Here is a 23,080-nt window from a genome sequence, read left to right on the forward strand (position 1 = left end):
GGCTCATGAAGTTCCCAGTGCTATCAGCTCTTTGTGGCATACCTGCTATCCTCTGCGTCCACTGGCCTTGGGTACCATTGTCAAGTGGGAGGTGACTGTCAAGACATTATGCCTAAAGGATGGAGGAGTAGCTAATAGGCTCTAGAAAAGGTAAAAGGTTCAGGCACTGGAGCACCCTGTCTGTGGATCACCAGATAGCAGATGGGGGAGGCTCTTGTGGGAGACAGCAGAAGTTACAGCTTTCTGGAAGGCCCACCCATGACAGAGCTGTGACCTGCTCTGTAAAGGTGACCAAGTGCCATTCTGGTTTTATTTTGTATTCCTGAGGTTTATGAGAAGAGCTGAGTCCTTAATCTTGAGGCTCAGCCTGGAGGAAAATAGCAAGGATTTGGGCTCCAGTCTCAATAGGATTTTCTTCATCTTTTCCGGCTTTCAGATTTTTCTTTGCTGTAGTTTGAACACTAACTGTGTCTCTCTGAGGGGAGAGCAGAAACCATTATGCAGCAAGGCAGGAGATCTTTCCTTAAAAGGAGGACAGGCAGAAACCACAGCCAATCATGGCTGACTTCCTATGGTTTGGAGGGTGTAGGGCCCTGCAAGACCATCTCAAGAGTCCCTGAGACGTTAATTCTTGGCAACAGCCCCAAGCTGTTTATCCATAGGCTTCTCAGAGCCTCTGAGCCTCTGTAGCCATATTCACACATACTTCAAGGGCAATTGTGAGAAGCCCCCTTGCCTCTTTGAAAAAAGCTGCCTCTTCCTCTTTGATTGCTTGGGTGCAGGAGTGGGTGTCTCTAGCTGAAGGTAGATGTTCAGAGAAGCCAGAGAGGGAGTAAGACAGGCAAAGGTGGGGCATGGACCCAGTCTCACATGAAGCTCTCAATGTATAGGACTCACCAATGTTTCTCAGCCTCAGATGCACTTGGCCCAGGGCAGTAAACAGAGGGAACCTTGGCTTTTTCCTGTAGGGACAATGGCTCAAGGACTATGTTGGGTTGCCGACCCTGGAAAGGGGACTAGAGAACTCAGTTTGGGGCCCTATGGAAATGGTGGAAATGGTAAGCTGGGTGTTAGTGGTATGATACTGCTGAAGGGCCTCCTAAGCATGGGCAGCAACAGGGCTATGCTGAGTCTTTACTGTGTGTAGTCCCAACTGTGTGGGCTCCCTGGTCACTGGATGCCTGCATGTGCTAGATGCAGAGATCCTGAGCCTTTCTGCTCTGGAGTCCTCTGCACTATACCCTCTGTGGTATCTGCACGAAGTTGCTGTGGCCTCTATTGCCTCTGCACTCACTAGTATACTACAGGGCTGGGTTGGGCATCAGTCTGGGGCCATGAAAAGGTGGGAAGCCCCAAAACACAGGCTGAATCTGCACACTGATACAGCCTATGTCCCTAGGCAGAAGTTGACATGCCCATCATATGGAACTCAAATGTAGACTCTGACATACAGCTTGGTCATTAGTCACAAAACAAGCTGCAGAATGTGGATGTAGACAACTGTCAGATACTGGCCAACCCTTGAAGATCTAGGACTGTAATCACCTAATGCCTCTTAAGAACCTGAGCTCAAATCCCAAATTTGAGAAACCCCTTACCATACCACCATCAGAAACACCAGTCCTCTTCCACCTCCACACTCCAAAACTCTCTAACTTCTAATTTTGCTTGGAGACCCCTAGCAATTCATGGGAGTTCAGACTCAAGGATAATAGCCATCATCTTAATGATTACATTTCACCTTTCCTGGTATGGTGCTATAGGATAATCATTGAACTCCTGATCATAATGTCAGAGATTCAAACCCACCAGCTGCTCCTCAGAAACCCTATAAAGGATCACTATGAGTTGGAACTGACTTGACAGCACCTAACAACAGCAACCTTGTTGGTGCCTAACTGAAAGTTTGGTGGTTCAAACTGACCTGGCCACACTGCAGGAGATAAGAACTGATTGTCTGTCCCAGTAAAGATTAAAGTCTAGTAGTTCTACTCTGTCATATATAGGGTTGCTATGTTGTTGTTGTTGTTAAAGTGCCATGGAGTTGGTTCCGACTCAGTGACCCTGCACAGGGTTTCCGAGGCTGTAAATTTTGACAGGAGCAGAATGCCTCATCTTTCTCCCGTGGAACGGCTGGTAGTTTCGAACTGCTGACCTTGCGGTTCACAGCACATAACCACTACACTACCAGAGCTCCATAGGGTTGCTATGAGTAGGAATAAATTCACTGGCACACAACCCTGTCCTAACCTCAATAAAATATTGTCTTGAAGGTTTGTAAACGGATTTCAAGGTCTAATCTGCTTGTAGTTTGCATACATTTTCAAGCTTTAGTAAAGTGGTGAAATATGCTAGATTTTAAACCAAATCATCATCTGCGAGGTCAGTTCCAGCTCAAACCTCTCCCCAACAGTGTGTGTGGGAAGCCAGGGGGACGGAGATACCCTGGCGGGCTGGAAAAGTGCCTAGCTTATGGGGCGCCTCCATCATTGGCCTTTCTGCACATTGTCTGTGCTGGAATCTCTACCAAAGATTTCCCGGGCTTCATTTTGCTCTACTGTTTCCATGACAACACCAATGCTGTGACGTCAAAAACGCAATAGAGACGCTCTGTCACTTTTGCTACCCGAGCACACTATTGGGAGGGAGTTCCCAGGGTTGTAGGAGAAAAATCAGAGCTCAGAAATCCACACCTGCGTTTGCCTCTTGCTTGGCGCGGAACACCTTTCTTCCAGGACGGTGACAAATTTCACCTCTAGTCCGGCTTTGCCCCGCTGTCCCAACTACGAATTTAGGTGACTCAAGCCGGGGGAACAGAAGCGCAGGACCCGGAAGGACCACTTTGTAAGCTTTTGGTCCCTTTAATGGCGACGACGACCCTGGCGAGCCCCGCCCACTCCTACCAAAAAGGACATCATTGGCTCTCCCCGGCAGCTTCGCTCCCCTATTGGTCACTGATTTAATGCCAACGCTCAGGTTGGCCTCAAAGTTTCCTTTCGGTTTCCGGTGTTCCCGCGATGGCGACTCCGGACTCCCTGTCTCTGTTCACCGCCCTCGGGCTGAGCGAACACAAGGCCCTCGAGACGCTCAAGAACACTTCTCTGAGCGCGCAGCTGCGCCAGGCGGCCACGCAGGTGTGCGCTTTCTGCCCTGGCCCGGGCAGCAGACTGCCCTGCCCCAGCAACTCCCGGCCGTGTCCCGATTCCGGCCTCTCCTCTCTTGTTACTCTCGCCCCTCACATGGCATGATTCTTCTCTCCTGACTCCTCTAAAAACAGGCGCAGCAGACTCTGGGCTCGACCATCGACAAGGCTACTGGGACCCTGCTATATGGCTTGGCTTCCCGACTTAAGGATCCCCGGCGTCTCCCCTTTCTCGTGGGCTACATCGCCAGTAAGAAGATACACACCGAGCCCCAGCTGAGCGGTGAGCCCCCCTGCCTTTCTGCCATAGTCTTCCCATGGTATTCTAGTTCCTAGTTCTGTCTAGCAGGGCCTTGGTTGGCACTGATGGTTGACTTTTGGTGAGACTGGGAGGGGAACCTTGAGGTTTCTCTAAGGACCCAACCTCCCAGGAGACCAATCTGTGGTTACGATTTTATGGGATTGGGGCCGCGTCTACCCGTTATTGGAGCTGAGAGCCACAGACTCATTGCCCCTCCTTTCTCAGCTGCCCTTGAGTATGTGCGCGGTCATCCCCTGGACCCCATCAACACCGTGGACTTTGAGAGGGAATGTGGCGTGGACGTCGTGGTGACCCCAGAGCAAATAGAGGAGGCAGTGAGTCTTTCCCCAGCGGCTGCCTCCCTAGGACTGGCCATGGGAATGAGTTGCTTCATCCCGGAGGATTTAGTGAGGGCTTCTAAAGTGTGCCTGCAGGGAGCGTCTCTAAATCACATGGTTTGGCTTTTTGCAGGTGGAGGCCGTCATAAATCGGCACCAGTCTCAGCTCCTGGTTGAACGTTATCATTTCAACATGGGGCTCCTGATGGGTGAGCAATATCTGAAGTTGGGACTGTCAGCTGTCTTTTTCAGGTCATATGCTTTCACTTTTGGGCGGGAGTGAGAGGAGGTAGGGGGAGGGGCAAAAGCAACCTAATAGCCGTCTGGCTGGGCCAGGATTTGTTTCCTGTGGTCAGTCAGTCAGGATCTTTCCTTGGAGCTGGATATCTGGGGTAGGGTGGGGGAAGGTACCCTTCTTTGGTTTCATGTAGCTCCTTGTGCCTGTACTTATAGGAGAGGCTCGAGCTGTTCTCAAATGGGCTGATGGCAAAATGATCAAGCATGAAGTGGACATGCAGGTAGGTACCTCCCGGAACTGAAGCAGGCTGAAGAGCTTGGCATGGACAGGGCCTAGAATCCACAGAGGGCTAAAAGAGGAGAGGATACCCTTTTGCTGTTCTGGCAGTGAAGAATAGATTGAGGTGTAGAGGGGTCAATACCTGGGTGGGGAGTCAAACTTGATCCACTGTGCTGTGCCATGCCTAACTTGGGGCGAGGGAGGCACTTACTCTGAATCTCAGATTCCTTATCCCATAAGTAGGGATGCTAGGGCCTTGACCTCAGGCTGCTGGTATAGGATTACAGGAGGGTGATTGCTGAGATCCAACACTTTTGTTGATGCTAACTACACTGTAAATAGCAGTCCTCGTTGCCTGTATCTAGTGTAGACTCTCAGGAGGGAGAGTGTTTTTGAGGCCAGCTGAATCATGTTATGAACAGAGAGGTAGAATGACCTAAGCAGGGCCTCGCCCAAAAAACCCACTGCTATCAAGTCAAATCTGGCTCATGTGTTCTGTCAAGTTGGTCCAGACTCATAATTACCTTGTGTAGGGATTTCAAGAGCAACTGGTGGGTTTAAACTGCTTAACTTTCAGTTACCAGACCAGTGCTTACCCTACAGTACTATACCAGAGCCCTTCCAATTCATAGTGGCTCTCTATAGGGTTTCTGAGGCTGTAAATCTTTAAGAAAGCAGAAAGCCTCATCTTTATCCTGTGACTGGTGGCTTTGTACTTCTGACCTTGCAGTTAATAGTCTAGTGTTTATCCTGTAACACCAGCAAGGCTCCTTAAGCATGTTGTCACATCAGAGATGGGAACCGGGGAATGACTTACACATAGGCAAGGAAATCCTTAGGAGGACACTCCTAACCCTAGGTCTAACTCCGGTCTCTATTCAGGTCCTCCACCTTCTGGGTCCCAAGATGGAGTCTGATCTGGACAAAAAAGCCAAGGTGGGACTGGGTATAGCCCTGGGTCCTTGGGTGTGATGGAGTAGAGTGGAACTTCAGGCTGGGGAAGGGAGTGTGTGATCCCAGGGATCACAAGAGCCTGCCGAGGAGAGACCTTGAGTCAGCCTCTGGGTCTCCTTTAGGTAGTGAAGTCTCGGCCAGAAGAAACAGACCGGAGGAAAGCAAAGGATGTGGTGGAGAATGGTAAGAGGCTTGAGACTTCTTTCAGATTCAGCAACCTGACTTTTGGGCCTTGTTCCTGTTGGGTCCTCAGCCCAGTCTCCTCAGGTCCTTGGCTTTTTCAACATCTAACTGCCTTCTGCCTCAAGTCTGGGATTCCTAGTGTTTCCTTAGTTACCTTCGCTAAAGGAATGACCAGAGGAGGCCACAGGAATCTGGCTCTGTATCTCTTGCCTCTGGGGTCTGAGGAAGAAGGACCTGCTCAGTTCTGTTCTGGTTACAAGATATGGGTGGTACTGAAAGTCACCTCCTTTATGGGAGGATCTTGTAGCCATATCCAGAGGACAAGTTTTCCTTGATCTCATCTGCAGGTATGAGTGCTGACCAGGCTCTGTCCCTGATGGAACAGCTCCGGGGAGAGGCGCTCAAGTTCCACAAGCCTGGTGAGTGTGTAGATTGAAACACTGGGCAAGACTGGGCTTTGGTAGCAGCTTCTGCATTCAGGACCCTGGAAACAGGTATCTTGGGCTTCATTCTGATCACCCCTTGTTTTGGTCCTGGTAGGTGAAAACTACAAGACCCCAGGCTATGTGACCACCCCATATACTATGAATCTGCTAAAGCAGCACCTGGAGATCACTGGGGGACAGGTGTGTGTGAGAATGGTCAGGGAGCTACTGCCATTAGCACCTGATTGGGTACCTGGGCCAACTATATGGTGCCCCTGTCACCTATCACTGTGAACTCTTTGGGAAGGAACATCTGTTTCCTTTGGGTAGTCTGAGCTGTGGCTTCATTCTTCTGTTCGCATTTCTTTATCTTAGGTGCGTACCCGTTTTCCACCAGAGCCCAATGGAATCCTACATATTGGACATGCCAAAGCAATCAATTTCAACTTTGGCTATGCCAAGGTGAGCGTGCATCTGGGGACCTGACAAGCAAGGTGACCATATACTGCCCCCATGACTGAATATCACACTGAATATCTCTGTCTTCCCTACTGTTACTGATAACATGATCAGAGTAAGCAGAGCCCAAGGAGGGGGTGTGGGGTAACCACATATGTGACAGATGTTTGGGGATCCATGGTACTCATTGTGAAGAAGCTGTGAGGTAAGGCAGTGAGTTGACCTTTGTGTGAATCCTCAGTGCAATTCCTCAACTTCAAAGAGGGTGTGTTCTTTGTAGCAAGTTGGTATAAGAGGTGTTTTATCTGGGACATTTAGATTTGGAAGATGACAGAAGCTCATGAAAGTATTTTCATTTCTGACCTGGGAGAGCTCTGAGAAGGTCCTGATAGAGTTATACTGGGGGCTTACAAATTCTGTGACTCCTCTAGGCCAACAATGGGATCTGCTTTCTGCGCTATGACGACACCAACCCTGAAAAGGAGGAAGCAAAGTTCTTTACTGCCATCTACGACATGGTGTCCTGGCTGGGTATGGTCTGGGCAGAGCAGAGGGTAGTGAGCCTATCTTTGGGCCACATCCAGCCATTGAGTGTCTATGGTAGCTGCTCATAGTGTGTCTCCTTCTGTCCCAGGTTACACACCTTACAAGGTGACATATGCCTCTGATTACTTCGACCAACTATATGCCTGGGCCCTAGAGCTCATCCGCAGGTGAGATCAGTGCCTTGATGTGGAGCCAAGGCATGCTGACGAGGTCACAGCCAGGCTGGAAGCTTATACCCCCTCCCCACAGGGGCCAGGCCTATGTCTGCCACCAGCGAGGAGAGGAACTCAAAGGCCACAATCCATTGCCCTCGCCCTGGAGGGACCGTCCTGTGGAGGAATCACTGCTGTTGTTTGAGGTGGGATCTTGGAGGAGCTATTGTGTCTAGGTGGGTAAGGATGCTCAGTTTGGGGTGCTCCTGTGCTTAGAGTCTGCATGAGTCCTCGCTATCCACAGGCAATGCGCAAAGGCAAGTTTGCAGAAGGTGAGGCCACACTGCGGATGAAACTGGAAATGGAAGATGGCAAAATGGACCCTGTGGCCTATCGAGTCAAATACACACCGCACCACCGCACAGGGGACACCTGGTGAATGTGGGCATGGGGTGAGCTGACTGGGTTGTGCAGTGGGATGATGGACTATTTTGAGGTTCTATGGTTTGGCCCAATGCCTGTACCCCACAGGTGCATCTACCCCACCTATGACTATACACACTGCCTGTGTGACTCCATTGAGCACATCACCCACTCACTCTGCACCAAGGAATTCCAGGCCCGGTGAGGGAACTAGCTGGGCCTGTGGGAGGTGGGTAGGACCAGTGGGATTTTAGCATCTCTTCTTGGGGCCTGTCTCTGGTCCCAGAGGTATCTTGTGCTGAGCCTCCACTCCCACCCCAGACGCTCTTCCTACTTCTGGCTGTGCAACACGCTGGATGTCTATTGCCCCGTGCAGTGGGAGTATGGCCGCCTCAACCTACACTACGCTGTTGTCTCTAAGAGGAAGATCCTTCAACTTGTGTCTGCTGGAGCTGTGCGGTAGGTCTGTTTGAGTCATCAAAGGCTGTTGGTATTGATGGCATATGCTGCTAAAAGCCTTATCACCTTCTTGCCATCAGGGACTGGGATGACCCCCGGCTCTTCACGCTGACAGCCCTGCGCAGGCGAGGCTTCCCACCTGAAGCCATCAACAACTTCTGTGCCCGGGTACAGCCCAGTGGCCTGGGATGGCAGGTGGGGGTTGAGTGTGGGGTCCTGTGGTTGTGGCTGTAACTAATATTGACTTTTCCTGTCAGGTGGGTGTGACAGTGGCACAGACTACAATGGAACCACATCTACTAGAAGCCTGTGTGCGTGATGTGCTAAATGACACGGCCCCACGGGCCATGGCTGTGCTGGAGCCACTGCGGGTCACTATCACCAACTTTCCTGCTGCCAAGGTAGGCCTGCCTCTATGTGTGTGTTAGGGGGTACAGTAGGGCCCGAGATTGGGTTTCCCAGTGCCTGGTGTAGACTCAGACACCCGACACCCGTCTTTTGCTACAGTCCTTGGACATCCAGGTGCCTAACTTTCCAGCTGATGAGAGGAAGGGGTTTCACCAGGTTCCCTTTGCATCAGTCGTCTTCATCGAGCAGACAGACTTCAAGGAGGTGAATGAGTGCTGCTGAGTCTGGTCCTGGATTCCTTTCATCTCCTCACCTTCTTGCTTCAGATGAGCTAACCCCTGTCATACATGGGGCAGGGGAAGGAGTCTGTTCTACCCTTAAGTCTCTTGTGTCTATCTCTCTTTCTCCAGGAGCCAGAGCCAGGTTACAAGCGCCTGGCATGGGGCCAGCCTGTGGGCCTGAGGCACACAGGCTACATCATTGAGCTGCAACATGTTGTCAAGGTGAGAGTCAGATATAGCTTTCTTTCCAGAGAATCTGCTTAGGCCAGGCTCTGGGTATGGCTTACAGCCCTGATGACTACCCCTGAGTATAACTGCAGCTGCCTGTCCTACCCCTTAACCCTGCTTTCAGGGCCCCAGCGGCAGTATAGAAAGTTTGGAGGTGACCTGCAGACGGGCAGATGCTGGAGAGAAGCCTAAAGCCTTCATTCACTGGGTGTCCCAGCCGCTGACGTGTGAAATTCGCCTCTATGAGCAACTGTGAGTGAACATAGCTGGATGGAGGCAGGTAGATGGGCATTGCCTTCTGTGGCTGCTCAACTGGGCTCTGACCTTTACTCTGGCTGCAGATTCCGGCACAAGAACCCTGAGGATCCTGCTGAGGTACCTGGTGGATTCTTAAGTGACTTGAATCAGGTAAGCTCATGGGATGTGGGTTGAGGGTGGTGGGTTTCATTGGCTAGATAATCACCTGATTTCCTCCTTACAGGCATCGCTACAAGTGGTGAAGGTAGCGTTAGTGGACTGTTCTGTGGCCCTGGCAAAACCCTTTGACAAATTCCAATTTGAGCGTCTTGGGTATTTCTCCGTGGATCCAGACAGCCACCAAGGACAGGTGCTTTACTTCACTGCCTCCCCCTTTAAGAAATTTGACAGTCGTGCTAAGCATTCTGCCCATGTGCTCTCAGTTAAATCTTACCATCTAAAGGGGTTGATTCCATTGATGAGAAACTGGCTCAAAACTGTACAGATCCTGCCTTTCTTATTCTTCATGGAGGAGGCAGGCCCAGGGGTGGTTATGATCTTTATGAAACTGAGCCCCAGGTACGGCCATTCAGTTCCTTATCCAAAGTCACAAAGCCACTGTGAGCCCAATTCTGATCCTTAGTCCCTCTGCTTGTCTGGAATGGAGTATGGGTTATGTCTTTGGTAAGACCCACCTGGACCCCTGGCCTGATTCTGCGATGACCGTCATTTTTCCTCCTCTGCTCTCCAGCTTGTCTTCAACCGAACTGTCACACTGAAGGAGGACCCAGGGAAGATGTGAGCTGGAGTTCCAGTGAACCTGGAGCTACCTTATCTACCTGGGGACTGGAAGCACCCTTACTAGCCGAGTTCATGTCAATAAAGAGCAGCTAAATACCCCTAGAGTCTGTGTGCTGCTACCTGTCTGCTCTGTTAGTGTTGGAGGTTCCTGTAGACATGCTAGGTATATGTGCAGTGTGTACACTGTACATACCTATTGTTTTTGAGAATGGGCTTCCCCAGAGTGGAGTGGCACTAACATCTTTGAAACCACTGGAATATTTCTTAGTGCTCAAGGGCAGGGCCCTGGGCCTTATTCAGTATCCTTTATACCTGGCTCAAGGGAATAGAGAGCCCAGTGGTGATGTTCTATGGTTTGGAGTGATCTTAGTTTTCTAGTGCTGTTCTAACAGAAATACCACAAGTGGATAGCTTTAACAAACGTAAATTTATTCTCACAGCATTCAAGAGTATTGACTCTGGAGAAAGGTCCTTATCTCCTTTTAGCATCTGTTGGCCCAGCATTCCTTTGAGATCCCCCTGTGTCTTGGCATCAATCTTCCCTGGATTTATGGACTTCACAGTGCAGAAAAATTCATGGTTTAAAGGATATACTCCATTCCCAGCTCTTCTTTCTTGGTGGTAGTAAGTCTCCTGATCTTTGCTCACTTCTCTCTCCTTTTTATCTCTTGTAAGTAAAAGGTGTTGCAGGCCACACCCCAGAGAAACTCCCCTTACCTCTGATCAGGGCTGTGATGGGATCAAGGTCTTGTAGGATAAGCACTGGACTGCTAAGCAAAAGGTCGATGATTCAAACCCACCAGCTGCCCCTTGGAAATCCTATACAGGGTTGCTATGAGCTGGAACCAACTTGACACCACTTAACAACAGCCTCTTTTTAATTTATCACATCATGGGGGATCGTGACATAACTGCCACATTACATCATTACATAGCTGTCAATCCACTGAGAATCATGGTCCTGCCAAACTGACACATGTTTTGTGGGGGACACAATCCAGTCCAGAACAGGAGCTTTGTACCAGAGGGATCCAGGTTTGTGACTGCTTGTGCACACAGGAAAATGAAGAAAGGCCTGAAATCCAGCTAGTCAGTCATTCAGCAAATAACTGTGCCTGCTACATGTAGGGCACAAGGAGATGAGGCAGAAATGCTGCAGTAGCTTTCCAAGTCCATCAGTCAGCAGGGAAAGACACAAGGATGATGAAAGGGTGATGCAGTTTGTGTGAGGCTGCCAGAGGTTCCTGACCCAGTCAGGACCTCAGAACAAGGTGTCAGAAAATAACTTCAGTGGGCAATCCTGCAGGACTGGGGAAAGCATGCACAGCAAGTGCAAAAGGATTGAAGGTTTAAGGCTGCCAGGTTGCTCTCTGGGGCCTGGTGGGCTGCTGGTGAAGCTGCCTGGGCTGTGCCTGCAGCTTTAACACCCTCCACATTTTCCCTGTATACAAACAGCGGCCACCCAAGGCCCACATTAAGGTGGACCGGAGGCGGCAGGCCAACCTTGTCCTGTAGCTGATATCAGGGGTCCCAGATACCAGTACTTAAATTTGAGGCGAGTGATCTCGGGTTCAATAGAAGGGTGCAGCCGTGGTACCCGGTCCAAATTAGGGGTGTGTGAAGGGCCACCTTAAATAAGAGGCCCGGCCGGGCCCCGCCCCATATGGAACAGCGAGGACGGAGGAAGCCGCGGTTGGCGACTGAAGGTGGGTTGTGGGACAGAGCCTCGGGCCAGGGCCGGTACAAAAGCCTACCCAGCCACCAAAGCTAGGCTAGGCCTGGGCCTTGGCTCCGCCTTGAGTGGAGGGGCGTCTGTAGGCGGAGCTGTCCGTCCCACTCCCTGGAACAAGCTCCTGTTCCTAGCCTAAAGTCCGGCCTCCCTGCAGGGCTGAAGCTTTCCCTTTAAGTCTGGCCGGGAGGCAACCCCTAGTCTCGCGGGATCGGGCGCTCAGATTCTCGCGAGAGGTGTATTCGGCACCTATTGGCTGTGGGGGTTGAATGTAAGATGGCGCTCAGGGAGCTGTGAAGGGAAAATCCTGTCGGTCTTGGAGCGGCGACGGCAGAACAGGGCCCCGGGCAGTGCGGCGGGGCCGGCGGGCAGAGCGACGGCGGCGGCGACGTCGCCGGGTGAGGACTTCGGCAGAGGCGGGGATGCGGCGAAGCCGAGGGCCTGGGACAGTGGGCCCACTCCACACAACGGCGGGCGGGGGCGGGCTGATCGCTGCCGCTGGGCTCTGGAGACCTCGGGCCTCTCTGGAGTCCAGAACGTCCCTGGACCCGCGCGCCTCTGCTCCGTCTGTGGGGGAAGGGCAGCCCGAAGATTCGGGTGGGCGCGGCGCGCGCGCGTTCTGGGCAAGGCCTATTTGTACGCGCGGGGGCGCGCGCGACGTGCGGCCTTCCTGGTGCGCGTGGCCGACGACGTGCGCGTCCCCGGCCCGGATATTGGCTCCCAGAGCTGCGGCCTGTGGGCTATAGCGGCTTTCTGCGGCGCGCGTGCGCGCTCCCGCCCGCGACCCCCAATTTAGGGGCGCGCGCCCTGCCATTGGGTGGCGGCTTTGCGGCGCCACGGAAAGACGGCAGACCGGCGTCTAGCAGCGCTGGGAAGGTTTCCGGCTGGGCCCTTTTTTATTCGGTCCTGATGACGCTCTGGCCGCTGTGGCTTTGGCCAGGGGTGAACCTAACCAGTGTTGCCGTTTGACTTACGGACCCTTCCTGCCCGAGGGGGGTGAGATTACCAATTTTCGAAGAATGCGGTGAGCTCAGGCCCATGTGCCGGGTGGGTACTTGGGGAAGGCGCTGCCCTGCTGGCCTTGAAAGGGCAGCGAGCCCCCTATTCCCTAGGTTTCTTAATCATGGTCTGTTGCTTTGTGTTGAAGAGGAAAGGTTAATTCTAGAGGACGCTTTAACGGTATCTTCTTGCTTGTCATTAGAAACTAGTTCTTCCAAAAGCGCAACTTCTACACGTCACCTCTGCGCGCTCCCGAGGGATCTTTTTCTGTGCTTGATGTGAAACACAGCTTTTAAAACGCCACTTAATTGTAAATGGAGCTTTCCCTTTTGTGTGGGTAGGAGGGGCTTTCTTTTTAGTCTTTGGTGACAAACTGAGGACCCTGCAGTTCCCTCAGCCGAAAAGTTGCCCAGAACAAAATTGAACAACCTGAGAATCAGTGCTGTTGCGTTTTCTTTTTATTTCAAATTTTCTAAAATCCGTGTGTCACCGTTGATAAAGGATTTTAATGTGTTTTGGTGCCAGAATTCTAGATTCATCCCAGAGAAATATGCTGCTCTATTTTCTAAGCCAAATCTTTTGCTAGCTTATGTTTTACAGTCTTGTTTTATATTATTTGAGAAAAGGAAGCTAAGAGGAAGTAAAATTAGCAGTTCATCAAATTGGATACTGATGGGAGTATTTCTGCTATACTGTATATTAAGAACAAAGGTAAAACTTAAAAAGGAGACTAAGGATGGCAGGATATTTTTTTGTTCTACAGAATGTTAAAAGTACTAAGAACAAGTAGCAGAATTAATATGCAACATGGTGAGATAAAATCCTACATATGCTGGATGTGCATAGTTATTTTCTGGTGATAGTGAAACATTACAAATTCTGTCAATCACTCTATCTGCCAGAAATCACTGAGTACTGTAAAACTACCTTTGAATCCAGCTACAGGCTGCTGCTTGGACAGTTTTCTTCTCTGAAAACTTAAGTCAGCGCAACTTCCAGGTTTTAGCACAGCAAGGGATTTTTGTTTCTTAAGGATCTAAACGGTTGAACCAGAGAACAGTTAAATTTAACCCAGGAGACACTTTTAGTTTTAATATGCCTTTATACTTGCAATTGTAGATAATGTTTTCATCAGTAAAATTTGTCTGTTAGGAGATGACCTTCTAGGATTCAGTGATGAATAATTTGTTTACCTCTCAGTGACCCTTTGCAGTTCCATATCCCATTTCCAGTTTGTGTTGCTATTTCAAACAAAGGATTAAGTAGTGGTTGAATTTTCTGTGAAATTGAGCTGCCTTTTCCTTTATGGCAACTTCAGGATAAGGGGTGTTTTCTTTCAATCTTACATGTATTCTTTTAATTTTTTCACCTTTGGTTTGTCCTTGATGTGCCCTGCTTCTTGCTTGTCTGCTTTTTAAATGGCCACTCTTTATCTGTGATGGTTTTCTAGTTGTCAGTTAACATCAGTCAGTAGGTGTTATATATGAACTTTTCTGTTACTTTGTATTTAGTTGCCTTATATTTTATTACATGTGTTCCAGATGTTTTAAGTTCCCAACAGACTTCACTTAAAAGTTTTCTTCCCACCCTGTCCACCCCTCAATTCCCACATTGGACTGTGATCTTTGTTATTAAATTGAAGTGGCTGCATGAAGAAATGATAGATTAACTTTCTTCTTTGCTTGAAATAAGGGAGAGAAAGGTCCTTTGGGTTTTTTTTTTACAGGGAAGGCTGTATGTAGAACATCCAAAGTTAAAAATTTTTTTTTTTAAGTTTATTTGTAAGTTTATCAAATATGTTTACAGTGTAATAAATTATAAAGTGAACCCCTCTATAACCTCCACGTATTCCAGAAGTAGAACATCCTTGAACCTTTCACAGGTTCCTTCTGGTCATGGCTTGTTAAGCCTTAGAAAAAAACGAGTTGCCATCAAGTTGATTCCAATTTATGGTGATCAGTGTGTGTCATAGTAGAACTATGCCTCATAGGGCTTTTACTGGCTGGTTTTCAGAAGTAGATTGCCAGGCCTTTCTTTTGATGTGCCACTGAGATCTCTAGCACCCAAGCACAATTCACTGTTAGTACCACACAGGGACGCCTCAACCCCTAGAGACAACTGCTATTCTGACTTTTCTGATAATCACCTTTGTTTATCTTTTTACTTTTACCACCTTGGTATCCCTAAACAACATAGTTTAATTTTGCTTGCTTTTAAATTTTGTGTAAGTAGAAACATACTGTATTACTACTTGTTTTCTTTTGACATTGTATTTGTGAAATTAAACTGTAGTCCATCAATTCCCTTTTCTGTATAGTATTTTGCTGTGAATATATCATCATTTATTAGCCATTCCACTATTGGTGGACATCTAGGTTGCATTCAGGTTGCTATTAACATTGCTGGAGTCCTAGTGTGGTTCTCTACAATAAGCACTGGAGTGCTAACCTCAAGGTTGGCGGTTCAAACCCACCATACTGGCCTTGGATGCTCTGTACTGGGTGTGTATGAGTTGGAATCGACTCAGTGGCACTTAGTAACAACATTGGCATTGCTGTTGTGAGCATTCATATATGAGTACATGGTATAGTGTTGTAGGATAAGCACTGGACCACAAGGTTGGTTTCAGTCACAAGGTTGGCAGTTCAAACTCACCAGCCATTCCTTGGAAATAAATCCTAGACAGTATTGCCATGAGTCAAAACTGACTTGATGGTACTTACCAGCAACAACCAAGGCTTAATGGACTGTTGAAAATACCCATTCCATGATCCAGCAATTATACCCCTAGGTGTATATAACACACATGTGTATGTTGTTGAACAAGACTATAGGATGAAACAACATTGGCAAGGGCTTTAAGACAGTGCTAAGTGGCTTGGTCCATCACGTCTTCAAGACCCACTCTGTGCAGTACTCTATGGGGAGCAGGGAAAGAGGTGTCAGAGATAAAAGCGAGGACCCACAGAATTTATTCTGATGAGTAGTTAGGTCTTCTCATTGTGCCTAAATGGGGTGAGGGGGGAAGAACTTAGCAAAAAGAACCATAGAGATGTATGGATTGTTTTGGAGTAACATTTGTCCAGTGTTTTAGTGATAAGATAATAAAAATAACGCTCATGTATTGAGGGTCTGCTCTGTGTCAGACACTGCTAAACTCAGCAGAAGAAATTACAGAGGAGATAGCAGTGGTCATTGTGGACATACCAGTAAAAATAGCCTAGGTCTGTAAGGGGGAGGAGGGGGCTGGTTTATCTGTTTATTGTTTTGCAGAACAGCTATACTAAAGCATTTAGAAGCAATTGCTTGTTTATAGATTCTTTCCAATAAGCACAAGAATATTTTCTCTTTTGTCCATAACTAATCTCATCAGATTCCCAGAAATTGGGAGTCTTCAATTATCCTTCCAACTCATGTTTTCAGAACAGGTATGCATCATTTAATAGGATGCTGCATGATTTGAACATAATGTGAACACTGTATTAAAATCTCGTAGGCGCCTGCTTCTGGTCATCCTCCTCGCTGCTGTTGATGATGCCCGAGCTGCTAGTGAGGTTAAAGGGTGAGGGATTGGTAGGAGTGGAGTAGGAAGGCAGGAGGGAGTGGACTGTGCCCACCTCTAACTGCCTGAGCAGCAGGAGCAGCCTGGGTTCCTACAGTCCCTGCTGACATTGCCTGTCTGCTCACCCTACATAGTCCAAGAGCCTGTGCACGGACCTATGTCTTCGGACCCCACCTGCCTGTATCCCATCTGTGGTCCAGTGCTGCAAGTGTCTGGGTTTGGAGTCTTTAAAATCATTGTTGTTAAGTGCTGTGGAGTGGTTCTGACTCATAGCAACTCTGTATAGGGCTTTTGAGGCTTTTAAATCCTCGTGGGAGCTGAAATAATAAAAGGAGAGCTGCTTCCTTTTTTTTTTTTTTTTAATGCAAATACCTTGTGGGATTACAAATGTATATGTAGTTGGAAGTTGACCAAATGGATGTTAAACAATGCATATTTGTATTTTAGAGTCCTGGTGTGGTGTTGTGTTGTGGGTTAATGCACTGGACTGAAACGTGGGTTTGAACTGCAAGGTCAGCTGCTCAAGCTCACCAGCTGCTCCTCAGAAACTCTATACAGGGTCTCTGTGTCAGAACCAGCTCGATAGCACTTAACAACAACAACCTGTATTTTACTTTGATTTGAGCTAATTAATAATTTGTTTGTTTTAGTTTTACCAGTTTTCTCCATTTCTGTTTATTACTAAGGCTCGGTCTTGTGGGTACTGTTAACAGCATCTTGAAGAAGTTGGCTGTCTTCATTATTATGCAAGTTTGTGGTGTTTTAATGGTTTTGTTTGTCTTTGAGAGTTTTAGATTTTGTGGGAAAATACACTACAATTGAACCGAATAATTAACTTTACTTTTTCTGACTTGCTATAGGGATATATATTTTTCTCTAATGCATATAACTCCTTTGACTTTACAGACCTTGTGACATGGTGTCTTACTGTTACTGTTGTATAACCACTGTGCAGAAAAAGATGAGTTTATATATCTTTTTGGCTTAATACAAGCTATGAAAATACAAGAGAATATTAAATTTAATTTCTTTGTAATTTCTTAACCCAAGTGTAGCTATTGTTAACATTTTATAAAAATTAATATTTTAATTTTTATAGCAATTTTAGATTTATAGAAAAAATGTACAGAAGATTCAGAGTTCCCATATATTTTCCTGCACATTGTGCATGCACACACACACATTCAGTTTTTCTTATTATTAACATCTTGCATTAGTGTGTTACATTTGTTAGCATTGATAAACCAATACGAATGCATAGTTAATGTTTACATTAGACTTCACACTGTTTGTATGGCTTGCATAATCTTAAGTAGCTGCCATTATAGGAGTATATAGAATAGTTTCACTTCCCTAAAAATACCCTCTTCTCACCTGCCTATTTATCCCTTCCTTCTGTCCCACCCTACCTTTGGCAACTACTGATCTTTTTCACTGTCTATAGTTTTGTCTCTTTTAGAATATTATATAGTTTCAATCTACAACGCAGAGCCTCTTCAAACAGCTTTATTAGCTTTATGCATTTAAGGTTCTTTGATTTTTTTTATTTTTTTAATTGGGTTGTTTTCTACTTGCTGAGTTTTTAGGAGTTCTTTATATTTTGCATAAAACTTGGAGTTGGTTTCAACTGATAGTGACCCTGTAGTACAGAGTAGAACTGCCCCAGTAGGGTTTCCAAGGTTGTAATCTTTATGGTTCAGTGACTCTATTCCTTCCACCGCCTTTTGATGCTTCTTGCTCCATTTAATATTTTGCTCATTCAATTCTTCAGTATTGCAGCTCAAGTCTTAAAACTTTTCTTCAGTTTAACTTGAGAAATGTCTAATGTGTTCTTCTCTTTGGGTTCTTTAACTTAAGATCTTTGTACATTTTAATTTAATTCTCAAGTTGTCTTTTGAAATCTACTGTTCGTCTCATCATCATTTCTTCCATTCATTTTAGCTACTCTGCTTTTAAGAGTCCTGGTATGGAATTGTTGGATAAGCACTGGAGCGCTTACTGCAAGGTTGGTGGTTTAAACCTATCAACTGCTCCTTGGAAACCCTGTACAGGGTTGCTGTGAGTATGAACTGATTTGATGGCACTTAACAACAACAACGTTTAAAAGCAAGTTTCAGAATTTCTTCTGACATCCTTTTGGCCTTTTCTTTGCTGTCTTTTGAATGACTTTTTGTTTTCTTCATGTATGATGTCTTTTCATATTCCACAACTCATCTGGTCTTCAGTCATTAGAGTTCATTGTGTTTTAAATCTATTCTTGCCCTTTCAAAGTGAGGATGGCTAGACTTCGTTTCACATACTTTGAACAAGTTAGAGGAAGAACCAGCGCCTGGAGAATGACATGATGCTTGGTAAAATAGAGAAGGTTAGTGAAAAAGAGGGAGCTCCTCACAGAGATGAATTGATAGAGTGTCTGCAACAATGAGCTCAAAGAGTAGCAATTGTGAGGATGGCATAGGGGACTAAGTAGTAGTGTACATAGGATTTCTCTGTGTTGGACCCGATTCAGTGGCACTTAACACTCTTTATGAAAGCAAACTGCCATACCTTTCCCTTGTGGAGCAAATTGTGGGTTCAGATTTTTTTCTGTTGCATGTTTAAAATAAAACTGATGTCTATATAAATACATACTTTGTATTAGCTGCCTTAAGTTATTAAAAATTAACAATAACTTGGTGGAGTGGTCCAAAGAATCTTGCAGATACTGTTATTTGTGCTTATAGAAAGACCAATAGAATCCCCCAAAATTTGAAGCAGACCTTAATTACATGAATATGGAATATAATAGTGCATTTCAACTCAGTAGGCAAAGGAATTTCAATAATTTATTAAATGACACCAGGACAAGTTGTTTAGTCTTTAGAAAAAATAAAATTATAAATGTTTCCTCACATCATGCAGCATAAACTCTAGATGTACAAGACTAATGCTGTTTCAAAAACAAGACAGTTGAATTCCTTGTAACTAGTTTATATTTATTCTTTAGGAGTTCTTTTGTCTTTTCATTTTAGACATTTTAGAAATACATTGTCACCTTGTCTTTACCACCTGAAAACTCTATACCAACATGGTAGTAGGGGACTAGTTAATGGCTGCTTATGCCATCTTTTCTTTTGTTACCTTTTGTGCAGAGAGTGTATGTGATTATGTAATTAGAGTTACACACTGTGAACTCTGTAATGCTATTACGTTAGATTTTTACTATAAGGGAGGCCTTAAGGAAATTCCATCCATAAAACTATTACCAAAGGGAAGCATTGACACATTCTTAACCAGCGTGGCAGGTGAGTGCTTATAAGTCACCACACCAATGCCTGCTCTTAAATTTGTGACAGAGAATACGTTGTTTCTGACCTTAATTGTACTTTCTCACTCATAATGTGCCTTGGACTTCCTTACGATAGCTTAATCTTGAAGTCTCAGGAGCAGATGTCTGAACGCTTTCTACCAAAGAGAGGAGAAGCCCTGCATAAGAGAGAAGGGGGGACAGAGAAGTGGGAAAGGGGCCAGCAGGAGACAAAAGAAGACAAAAGACCATTGGCAAAAGCTTTACTTTGAATCCTCTTGACGTGCACTTGCTGTGCTTTACACCCTATTGTATTTTGGGGTTTCCTGAGAAGTGGAGTCTCTCCTGAAAGTAACCTGGGAATTCTGATTTTAGACTTGTTGTTTTTAATTTATAGAGAAATATATTCAAAATATATTAATATATGTCATTATAAAAGATTCATTGCTGGATCTGTTCTATTTGAAAGTGCTCAAATATATTTTGAATATTTACACATGTAGTGTCTCACAGAAATAGTACCGATTTTGGTAAATTAATAGTAATAATGACCAAATTCTTTTTGGTTTTACTCTTGCTCCAGATATGTAGTGTTTGCTATAGGTTGGAACTGACTCAACCATACTTAACAACAACCAGGAGCCCTTGCATGGCAATGTGGGATAAAGCACTAGCTCGCAGGGTCAGTTTGAACCACAAGGTTGAAGGTTCCGATTTACCAGCTGCTCTTTGGAAACTCTATACAGAGGGTCGCTATGAGTCAGAACCAACTCGACGGCACCTAACAATAATAACAACCACTCACTAAACTTTTATGGTTGTAAATTATAGTTGTCACAGGAGCAAGGAGTCATACTTTTTCTGTTTCTTGTTGAATTCCAAATGTGAAAGATACAGAGTAAGCATCTACCATAAATCAGCCATTCAGAGAAGACTAGGCACAGTCCTGTCTGTTTGAAGTTTATAGACAGATGGAAGCAATGAGATGGTTACTACAAGCTTTATATCTCTGCATTGACCATGAGACTGGTATTTCTAGCCTTGATAGATCAAGGAAATACTCACCTTTATAGACATTTGAGATTTAGAGTTCTTTTTGGTAAAAAAGGTTCACTTGGCTTATGTTATTGTCATCTTGGTATTGCTTTTGTTCTGGTAGTGGTACTGATGAAAGGAGGGTGATACAAAAGCAACAGTGGCAGAGCACTCAATAGTCCATAGGTCACATGGTTGTCACCAGGTAATTGAGTTGACTCACACCACTGCTGGTGCCCTGGTGTGGTGCTGCAGGGTCACTATGAGTCAAAACCAACTTAGTGGTTTTTGCTAACCAAAAGGTTAGCAGTTTAATCCCTTCAGCCACTCCTCAGAAATCCTATAAAGAGTCGCAACGAGCCAGAGCCGACTCCAAGATATTTAACAACAAGAAAACAACCACCCTTGGTTATCAATTGTTAAGGTAAATTTCCCAGTGAGAGACCTACAGAATTGATATCTGAATGTCAGTAGTAATCTAGTTATTTAAGAGACCATTCACCTCAAAACCAAAAATGCATTGCCATCAAGTCAATTCCAGCTTACAGTAACCCTGTAGGGCAGAATAGAACTGCCCTGTTGGGTTTCCAAGGTGGTAATCTTTATGGAAGCATACTGCCACATCTTTTTCTCATGGAGTAGCTGCTGAATTTGAACTGCCATCCTTCTGGTTAGCAGCCAGGTGCTTAATCACTGAACTACTAGAGTTCTTCCTATATAGTCCAACCTCCTCAAATTATTTCAATAATTTTAACTTATATAGCACTGACTATGTGTTAGGTGGTTTCCTAAGTACTTTACATGTGTTTAATCTTTACATCAACTGTATAACATTATACACAGTGGATTCCTGGTGTGGTGATTGAGAACTCAAGGTCGGCAGTTCAAACCCAACAGCTGCTCCTTGGCAACCACCCTATATATGGTTGCTATGAATCGGAACTGATTCAATGGCTTTTAACGACAACAACATCTTATACACAAAAAATTAAGGTTAAATTACAAAGTTAAGGAGAGTGGAGCTGAGATATGAACCAAAGCAGTCTGGCTGTACAGTCTGGCTTCATGGCACATCTGAGTGAGGAGAGCATCAAGTAAAGTACAGTATCCTGTGCCACTCTGGTATGTGGTGACACACAAAAGCACTCACCTGCTACACTGGAACAGACTGTGTGGGGCTTCCCTTTGATGATAGTTTTATGACTGTAATTTTCTTAGGAAGGCATCTCTCATGATAAAAACCTAACATGGAAAGAAAAAAAACAAAACAAAAACCTAACATGAAGTTTACAGTGTGCAATTCTTAATATCTAAGCTATACTACAAAAGAATGTGAGCTGAATAAGACAGAATAGGATTTTTGGTATTTCTAATGGGAATCGGAACCGACTCCATGGCACACTACTACCACCACCAATGGGAGATGAAGAACAATACATTCCCTGTCTTTTGGGGCTCACCAAATATGTCAGACATATTTGGCATTGGAAATAAGACATGTCAGTAGGAATCTCTGTTCCTGTCTTTCTTATCCTTGCGTGGTAGTCTTATCTGGATGGTCACAGAATAGTTTTGCATGTGATGTTTACTGTCCAGTGCCTGGCTTTGCAAAGAAGATAGGATTGGTCACATTTGGGTGGGGATTGTGTTCAGCCTGTTTTATCCAGTTCCGTGAAGTATACTTTTTTATGTTTTGTTTGTCGTAGTTTGATTTAAGAGATGTGTATGGAAAAAAATTTTCAAACACATTAACTGAAAGAATAAAGTTGTTGTTAAGTGCCGTCGAGTCAGTTCTGACCCATAGCGACCATGTGTAGGGTTTCCGAGGAGCAGCTGGTGAGCTTGAACTGCCAACCTTGCAGTTCAAACGGCTTTGCAGTCTGGTGCATTAACCCACAGCACCACACCAGGTAGTATAGTAAAATTTTACTTTGGCTCCCAGATTTATATAGCTACCCTTGAATATTATACTCTGATGCTTTTATGCATTATAAAAATGTAGTGTAATTTTGATCTCTGCCTATTCTTTTATTTCTAGGTTTCCTGAGGACTTTGCAATATGAATAATTCTCTGGAGAACACCATTTCCTTTGAAGAATACATCCGAGTAAAGGCGCGGTCTGTCCCGCAACACAGGATGAAGGAATTTCTGGACTCTCTGGCCTCCAAGGGGCCAGAAGCCCTGCAGGAATTCCAGCAGACAGCCACCACTACCATGGTGTACCAACAGGGTGGGAGTTGCATTTATACAGACAGCACTGAAGTAGCTGGATCTTTGCTTGAACTAGCCTGTCCAGTCACTACCAGTGTTCAGCCACAAACTCAGCAAGAACAGCAGATCCAGGTTCAGCAGCCACAGCAGGTTCAGGTAAAAGGAAAATGTGGAGTTGCAGACTATTTAATATGCTTTATTCAGCTTCATTGCTTTGGGTTTGCAGGAACATTACATCCATATACATACTTCAAGGGTTATTTTCTTGAAGGGAATATTCTGTGGGCTTTTGTGTGTGTTTTTGTTTTTGAAAGTTTTTGTATAACACTAGACTTTCATAGCTAATGTAACTAAAAATATTTGTAATTACTGTAAACGGAAAAGACCCCGGATACTTGCTGTTTGCATCGGAGATTTGGACAGTATAGAAACTAGTGGTCTTCTGAAATGGTTTGGATGTGAC

General features: G+C 45.7%; 2 protein-coding genes across 3 annotated transcripts in view; both read left to right on the forward strand.

Annotated features, from left to right (window-relative positions):
- The first annotated feature begins 2,996 nt into the window (after positions 1-2,996).
- Positions 2,997-9,795, forward strand: QARS (glutaminyl-tRNA synthetase). 2 transcript variants are annotated; one of them, XM_006873617.1, is made up of 24 exons: positions 2,997-3,134; positions 3,278-3,425; positions 3,669-3,778; positions 3,915-3,990; positions 4,235-4,299; positions 5,181-5,234; positions 5,375-5,435; positions 5,783-5,854; positions 5,976-6,061; positions 6,236-6,322; positions 6,751-6,850; positions 6,954-7,032; positions 7,115-7,223; positions 7,322-7,452; positions 7,549-7,641; positions 7,762-7,899; positions 7,980-8,067; positions 8,157-8,300; positions 8,407-8,511; positions 8,658-8,750; positions 8,881-9,008; positions 9,098-9,164; positions 9,238-9,363; positions 9,745-9,795. In XM_006873617.1, the coding sequence occupies exons 1-24, from the start codon at positions 3,018-3,020 to the stop codon at positions 9,793-9,795; spliced, it is 2,328 nt and encodes a 775-aa protein (XP_006873679.1). In that variant the 5' UTR covers positions 2,997-3,017. The 2 variants fall into 2 exon arrangements, with proteins under 2 accessions (XP_006873679.1, XP_006873678.1); XM_006873616.1 differs by having other exon boundaries at positions 3,018-3,134; positions 3,278-3,392.
- Positions 9,796-11,774: 1,979 nt separating this feature from the next.
- QRICH1 (glutamine-rich 1) overlaps positions 11,775-23,080 on the forward strand; it is a 50,124-nt gene continuing 38,818 nt past the window's right edge. The window contains exons 1-2 of the mRNA XM_006873618.1: positions 11,775-11,921; positions 22,444-22,773. Coding sequence (XP_006873680.1) covers positions 22,465-22,773 — 309 coding nt within the window. The 5' untranslated portion in view covers positions 11,775-11,921; positions 22,444-22,464. The remainder of the gene's footprint in view (positions 11,922-22,443; positions 22,774-23,080) is intronic.

This window comes from Chrysochloris asiatica, unplaced genomic scaffold, assembly GCF_000296735.1.
Source record: "Chrysochloris asiatica unplaced genomic scaffold, ChrAsi1.0 scaffold00246, whole genome shotgun sequence".
NCBI classification, from domain to species: domain Eukaryota; kingdom Metazoa; phylum Chordata; class Mammalia; order Afrosoricida; family Chrysochloridae; genus Chrysochloris; species Chrysochloris asiatica.